Consider the following 7,741-nt stretch of genomic DNA (forward strand, 5'->3'; position numbering starts at 1 on the left):
TGCTGATCGGATGTCTGCACTAAGTGCAGCATCAATATGGTGACCTCCTGGGAACAGGAGACTCCCAGGTTGCCTAAGGAGGGGTGATCTGGCCCAGGGCATGAACAGAGCAGGTCAAAACTCCCCTGCTGATCAGTAGTGGGATCATACCTTTGAATAGCCATTGCAGTCCAGCCTGGGCAACACAGTGAGACCCTGCCTCTAAAAAAAGAAAAAAAGAAAAAAGATTCGAGCACCATTTGGGATGGGCCAAACAGGAACAGGCGTGTTTGTAGAGATGTTAATACAGGTTTTGATCATTGAGTCTCAACTTCCCTAACTAAATTGGCAAACTAGATACCTTCTTGGAGTGTGTGTATATTGGAGAAACCTGAAAACTCCTGGTATTTGGGCTTTCTTATTTTGTGGCTCATTAAAAATTGTATCTGGCTCAGAGTGATGGAGGGTTGGGGACCAGGCAGGGTCTTGCTCTGTCACCCAGGCTGGAGTGCAGTGGTGCAGTCATGGCTCGCTGCAGCCTCGACTTCCCAAGTCAGACAGTTCTGCCTCAGTCTCCCGAGTAGCTAGGACTACAGGCACACACTACCATGCCCGGCTAATTTTTTTTTTTTAATTTTGTATTTTGTAGAGAGGGAGGTCTCACTTTGTTTGTTGCCCAGGCTTACTGTGGTTTTTAAATAAACCGTTTCTTTTTCTTTCAGATTTCCACAAGACGGCACCCTATGTCGTCACTGGCAGCGTAGATCAAACAGTAAAAGTGTGGGAGTGCCGTTGATTGCGTCTCCTTCGGCCCCTCCTCCCTCTTTTCCTCTGGATGCACTCTGATGATACCATGGTTACCCCCATTGAGCTCTGTTTAAATAAATATTGTCCTTTCATGTAAATTATTCTGGATGTAGATTGAGCTTATTAAATGTTACACACAAAGTATTCATGCATGGTGAATCCAAATTGTATACTGTAAATTTACATACGTTGTCTAGAAGTACCATAGGGGTTTAAAAACCTGGGCTGGCATTGGTCACACCAGGCCTAAGAAGGCAGAAGTTGAATCATTGAATAGTTGACAGTGTCATTTTATGTTGGATTATTAATTCCTGTTTTTCTTTCTGCTATCTGTTGGTGCCTGACTTGATGGCCTCATTTGGGGAAAAGTGGTGGTTATTAGGGCTTTTTCTGAAATGTGTATCTATGTAACATCACTTAAGTGTGCTTAATAAATCTTTAAGGATTTTAGATAATAAGGCAACAATTCAGAATCTTCTGAACCATCTATGTAATGAATGGGGATTACACATTGGATTTTTCTCATGACACATTTGCCAAATCAGTAGGATATATTTGTTTTGGCAGCCTATCAAGCAAAGGCTAGTGGTATATTTATGTAAGAAAATGACTGTAAATCTCAAGAAAAATCTCAGCAGCTAATTGCAACTCATTTATTTCATTTCGGTCTTAATGCTTTGTAAACAGGTCAAAAAATCCTATCATACTCTAAGCTTCTATTTTACACACTAGACATACTTCTAGTTGTATTCTCCATACTATTAGACTGTAGTGATGTGACTTCCAAGTAGAATGTAATCTTCCCATTGAGTGTGTCATGGTACAAATCACTATTTGTTTTTGGTGTTTTTTAGGGATGTGCAATGTGCATTACATAATGACAGAAGTACTGAGAAGGTTCTGTGTGCCCATTTGAAAGGAGAGGGAGGAATACAGCAGTTGGTTTTTCAACATGAATCTGATAATTGATTTAAACTGTGTTTCACTTACAGGTTTTTAAAAATGACAGGGTTTAATGGAGCGTGCATAAAAATGTACTGTTTTCACCTTTTGTTTATATGTAAATGTTTGTAAGTATATGGGCCTATCTGTAAGTGGATAAGTCTATATGTGTGTATCATACACATCAACCTCCACGTCCTTAGTCCTGGGTTTTTGAAAAAGTGCTAAAACGGACAAGTAGAATAAATCTTGCTGTGGAATGCCATGCTTTAGAACAAACCCTTTTTGATCTTAATGCTTCTGAAAACTAGGTCTGACTCTGGGGATTTTTTTCCAGCCGAAGGAAAATCACTTCCATTATTTCCCCCTCTAATTTAGCCGCTTGACATTTTACACAGCCCAGATGTATTGTATATTTTGACCCAAAGTTACAAGTAGGTTTAAGAGAATGTTTACCCATGACTTTTGGAGCACTAGTCCATTGTCAGTTATTAATAAAGAATTCCATTGCTTAGCTAACCAACGGGTTTTTTTTTTTCCCAAGAAAGTTATTTGAAAAGTTAACAGAACAGTGAGATAACAGTGACAGTTTAACAGAGAGAAAATTCTGAATTGCATTTTATTCATTTGTGTACTATGTGATTTTTTAAATGTCCCCTTTAGCATTTAATGGAAATTTGGTTCCTGCAAAAGACGAAGGGTGAGAGTTAACGTCCTGTAGATACACACAGAGACTAGGCCGTCTATTAACTAGAAGCAACTTTATGTCTAGCTTGTGTCTTTTTGTTTGTTTGTTTGCTTGTTTGTTTTTAGATTCCTGAGATATGTCTCTGGAAGGGAAAGTTTTGAGAACTAATGGCTATTTTTGAGGACAAAAATTACATCTTAATTAAGCTAATTCCTTAAATACATACAAGTAGGTGAATTTTCAGGACAATATTGCCTCACAACCCTGCTTACATTGAAAAGTCTTTTTCCCTTAGCTCTTCTGACTGGATTTTTCTACAAAAACTATGGAAAATATCTTTGTTCTTGTTTGCTGCTATTTTCTGTCCTATTTTGAGAAATATAAATACATAGAAATGGTGCATCTTAACATTTGTTTGTACATGTATAAATGTCTTGTATTTTAATTCATTTTTAGCATGAATTGTTTAAGGGTAAGCCACAACATCTAGAAATCACTCATAGATAATTGAACAATAAAGGAGAATGGTACCGATGCAGGAGGAAGCAAGCGTGTCTTCCCCTGCGGCACACAGCGACTTGCGTTGAGAAGGAGGAGGAAACGATTACTCTAAACAAAGTTATCCTTACTTGGGAGATTGCCACAGCCTGCTGCTGAGTTGAGTTACCAGACATCCTCCATGTGAGAAGCAGCGAACATTGAATCTCAGGGATGGCCCACAACTGGGTCCACATGTAACGAGCCCTGTTTAATAACGAAGGGGTTGGGGAGAGCAGTCCGTCTACAACCTGGAATCAGATTTGCAAAGGTTTCCTGCACTGCTGTCTGACACTGTCCTGTTGATGCCCTTTCTGACTGTGTTCTCTGTTTTCTCTGTCTGCTGTCTAACCCTGTGCCTTGCCTGGGATAAGGACAATGATGAGGTTACTGGTTTGGATTGTAAGTAGAGGACTTTTATTAATTGGTTTAGAGGTTCACTGCTGCTTTGTCACTTTCTCAATCAAATTGGCCACTTATTTAAGAAATAAAAAGCTGGTAGAATTGCATCCTCAGATGATTATTGACTGTGTGTGTGTGTGTGTGTGTGTGTGTGAAAACAGACATTCCAGTGCCACCCAAGTATCTCTAACGTGCCCAAGAAATCCTAGCTGTGCTCTGGAGAGTGCAAGCCATGGAAACTGTTCAGACAGCGTGTGGCGCCTAGTTGCCTGTTGTCACAGCAGCTTGTGCTTTAGGAGACTAAGACCGTCCTGGTTCGTCTGTGTGTGGTGTGACCAGTGGTGTGCCCAGAGCACTCCTCTCAAAATCACTAGTGTTAGCAAGTCGTCCCAGGCTGGGGAGCACTCGCTGTAGTCTTTGGAAAGCTTTGGCTTTAGATTTACCAAGCCCCGTCTCCCCACTGCCAGTGCCCTGCTCTCCCGTTCGCCTCTTTCTGTTTCTGTGTGAACTTCCCAGTAATATCACTCGTTAAATAGATTTTCTTTAAATTTATTTAAAGAACAACTATTTAAAAGTAAAGGATATTTTGTTGACATTGGTGGCTTGATCGTCCTTAAGCAACTGAAGTTAAAATTGTTGAAGGAAAAGGCACTTAAACTGGTTACTCTTTCTTGTCCAGCTGTATATAAGTCCAGTGTGTTCATTAATCTAGCTGACACAAAGAAGAATCTCCTGGTAGAGAAGCGATGTGTAAAAAACTGGTGGAAAAAGGTTTTGGATTTTTTTCCAGTGGGGTGGGGGGAGGGCAAGCTGGATTTACAGGTCACGGCTGGACTGAATGGGCCTTTTTATCTTCCCACCGTATCATGGAAGTAGCTGCTTGCTTGTACTGCCTATCCTTCAGGCATCCCTAAAGCTCACTCTGAAGATGGTAGAGACAAACACAGACTCTTGGAGTCAAAGTTGATCCTGACACTGACACGAAGGCAAGCCTTGATTTCATATGAACATTGCAGAGGTGACGATTGAGAAAACAGTTCCCCAGATTGTAAGAGTTCCCTGAAGATATTGACACAATTTAAAAAAAAAATCAGTAAAGGAATGTATATAATATTGCTCTCGTGTTTTACAGTAAGATTTGTTGCTCTCAGACTGTGTAAAACAAAATTTATTCATGTTTTCTGCATATTAAAAAATCTTATTGTACCAATTGGTAAACTATTAAATGCCTATAAAACTAGATGTGATTTTTTTTTGGGGGGGGGTCTTCCTTTGCACAGGTGAAATCCTGACGGAAAGTGGGGCTGTATGTAGCACCAGTCACAAAGAGTGACACGAATTGGTGTGAGGGCGGTAGGGCCTGATGAGCTGCTTTTCTTGAGGGCAGCACCCGGACTGGCTTTGCTGTCCCCTTTCCCCCAGGTGGAGGAGGGAGTGCCGTAGCGTGGGCCCTTACCATGGCGGGCGTCTGTGGCACAGGCCAGCTCTCCCCCACCCTCCCAGCAGCCCATTCTGACGATGGCTATTGCTGTGGCCAGAGTCAAACCCAGGATGACCGGTTACAGGCCCAAGACTAGACTCTTGGGGTCAGAGTCTAGAGATAAGGGACCCTGCCGGGCGCGGTGGCTCACGCCTGTAATCCCAGCCTTTAGGGAGGCAGAGACGGGAGGATAGCTTGAGCCCAGGAGTTCAGTACCTCTGGGCAATATAGCGAGACCCCGTTCTCCACAAAAATGGGAAAAAAAGAGATGGGGCCCTACCCTCTTTGTTCTGTGAGTGAACCTCTTGCTCAGTGGTCTTGGATTCATGAAGGTAAATCCTTAATACTGTTTTCAATTTTGGTTGCAACATACCAAAATAAGAATGTTCATCTTTGTCCCAGAAACCCCAGCTCTGTACTTTACACGGGGCTGTATCTTGTATTCGGGGCAGCTACCAAGGACAGTTTGGTGATGTGCTGGTTCCTTTCTTACAGCCCAGCTGTTTTCCTGCCTCCTGTTGGGAGTAGTAGCCTCCCCCAGAATAGGAGCCTGGCCCAGAGCGAAAAAGAAATGGGCTGGGCGCAGTGGCACGCCTGTAATCCCAGCACTTTGGGAGGCCGAGGCAGGCAGACTGCCTGAACTCAGGAGTTTGACACCAGCCTGGGCAATACGATGAAACCCCGTCTCTACTAAAAATACAAAAAATTAGCCAGGCGTGGTGGCGCGCACCTGTAGTCCCAGCTACTTGGGAGACTGAGGCAGGAGAATCGCTTGAACCTGGGAGGTGGAGGTTGCAGTGAGCCGGGATTGCACCGCTACACTCCAGCCTGGGCAATAGAGCAAGATTCCGGCTCAAAAAAGCAAGAAAAAAGAAATGGGCCTGAAGTTAGTTCACTGCACTTTTGCAGCTTTTCCATCTCCTTGCAAGACTCTTCAAGGCTGAGATCCAGATGACAAGGCTCTGGGGCAGCATTAGTATCACTATCCAGAAATGCTATTAGCTGTTCAAAACCTGGCAAGTAACTCGCTGGCAGGTGACAGCCTCAAACCTCCTTCAGGAGTCATGACTGTATGGCCTTTGATGCAGGGGGAGGGTAGCTGGCTGTGGCAGCTCTGTCTGTCCCTGCCTAGCCTGGCGAAACCTGACTTGTGTGCAGACAGTTCTTAACTGCTGACACACCAGAAGCTCTAGGACAGGGATCCTCAAAGTGTGTTCCTTGGTTCAGCAGCATTAGCAGCAGCTGGGAGCTCGTTAGAGACGCAGGTCGTAGGCCCCACCTCAGACCCCCGAATCGAAAAGGTGCAGCCTGCTTGCTTTATTTATAATCTACTTTAACAAGCCTTTCCAATGAGTCTGAGGCAGGCTCAGGTTTGAGAACCACTGAGCTAAATGATTCAGCTTCTCACGAAAGAAACTTGGGCACATCACTGGTCCCTTGGCCCCACAGCTCAGGTTTGGATCCTGATTTTTCCTCTTTCATCCTTTGTTTACTTTTTGAGACGGGGTGTCACTCTGTCACCCAGGCTGGAGTGCAGTGGGGTGATCTAGGCTCATGGCAACCTCTGCCTCTGGGGTTCAAGCAATGCTCCTGCCTCAGCCCCCCAAGTCGCTGGGATTACAAGCGCGCGCCACTGTGCCTAGCTAATTTTTATATTTTTAGTAGACACACGGTTTCACTATGTTGGCCGGGCTGGTCTTGAACTCCTGACCTCGTGATCTGCCCGCCTGGGCCTCCCAAAGTGCTGGGATTACATGTGTGAGCCACCGTGCCCGGCCCATCCTCACTTTGAACATGTGGGGTTTATTCCTTTGTGACAATTTCCTATCATCTTCGTTCCCACTTGATCACCTGACCTTGAGACTCTGTCTCAAAAATAAAATAATGGCTTACTCACAAATGAGGGCATTTCACCTGCCATTCAAGGATGGCTGCGCCTGCACTCTGGGCGGGGTGAGGCGTTGGAGGGGGAGCCTGATTGATTTGGTAGTTTAGACCTTAGAGGTAGGGGAGAGGAAAATTTGGGCCACATCAGGATACCTTACTTTCCAGCTGTAGGATATGTAGAAATTTCCCCAATTAAATATGTGTGTGTGTGTGTGTGACAGTCTCACTCTTGTTGCCCAGGCTGGAGTTGGAGTGCAGTCGTACGATCTTGGCTCACTGCAACCTCTGCCTCAGCCTCCCGAGTAGCTGGGATTACAGATGCCCACCACCACACCCGGCTAATTTTTGTAATTTTAGTGGAGATGGGGTTTTGGCATGTTGGCCAGGCTGGTTTCGAACTCCTGGCCTCAAATGAGCTGCCAGCCTCGGCTTCCCAAAGTGCTGGGAATACAGGCATGAGCCACTGCGCCTGGCCCAGGACCCCACTTTTTAAAAAATTGAAACCTGTCACCTAAAAGAAGGGAAGGCAAAAGAATGGATTTCATACCTAGAGCCTCCACTTGCTTTATGGAAACAGCCCCTTGTGATTTGGGTGGTGAAAAGATGTCTGAGGGCACTAATACGCGTAAAGGATCAGCCAGGAAACAGGTGACGGGAGGTACAATGGTAATCACACCTGATCCGTTCGCACCTTCACAGGAGGCCCCATTTTGAGAGGTGCGTGAACGTGTGGTCCACATTCCCAACACTCAGGAGAGGGGAAAGCATGTGTAGGAAACGCCGGTGAGATGGCGAAAGCTGCTGGGGCTGGGGCTGCTGGAAGTACGGGAGGTTTCTGGAGCAGGCCACTTGCTGGTGGCTGTCCCCGGCTGTCACCTAAAACCTCCAGGTCAGAAGCACCTTTTCTCCAGTTGGCTCAGGAAAACTAACAGACTCAGGGTTGGAATTTTTTTCTTTTCAGAATTTCCGAGACGTACAGATCTCTCCAAGCATCCCAAAAGGCGTTTGTTCCTGGTGGG

General features: G+C 44.9%; 1 protein-coding gene across 1 annotated transcript in view; it reads left to right on the top strand.

Moving 5' to 3' along the window:
• The window catches only part of PAFAH1B1 (platelet activating factor acetylhydrolase 1b regulatory subunit 1), a 108,204-nt gene extending 103,609 nt beyond the window's left edge, over positions 1-4,595 (top strand). Inside the window, exon 11 of the mRNA XM_003912082.3 lies at positions 702-4,595. Within this exon, the coding sequence (XP_003912131.1) occupies positions 702-775 (74 nt within the window). The 3' untranslated portion in view covers positions 776-4,595. The remainder of the gene's footprint in view (positions 1-701) is intronic.
• Positions 4,596-7,741: the final 3,146 nt, after the last annotated feature.

The sequence above is a fragment of the Papio anubis genome, chromosome 17 (assembly GCF_008728515.1).
Source record: "Papio anubis isolate 15944 chromosome 17, Panubis1.0, whole genome shotgun sequence".
Lineage (NCBI taxonomy): Eukaryota > Metazoa > Chordata > Mammalia > Primates > Cercopithecidae > Papio > Papio anubis.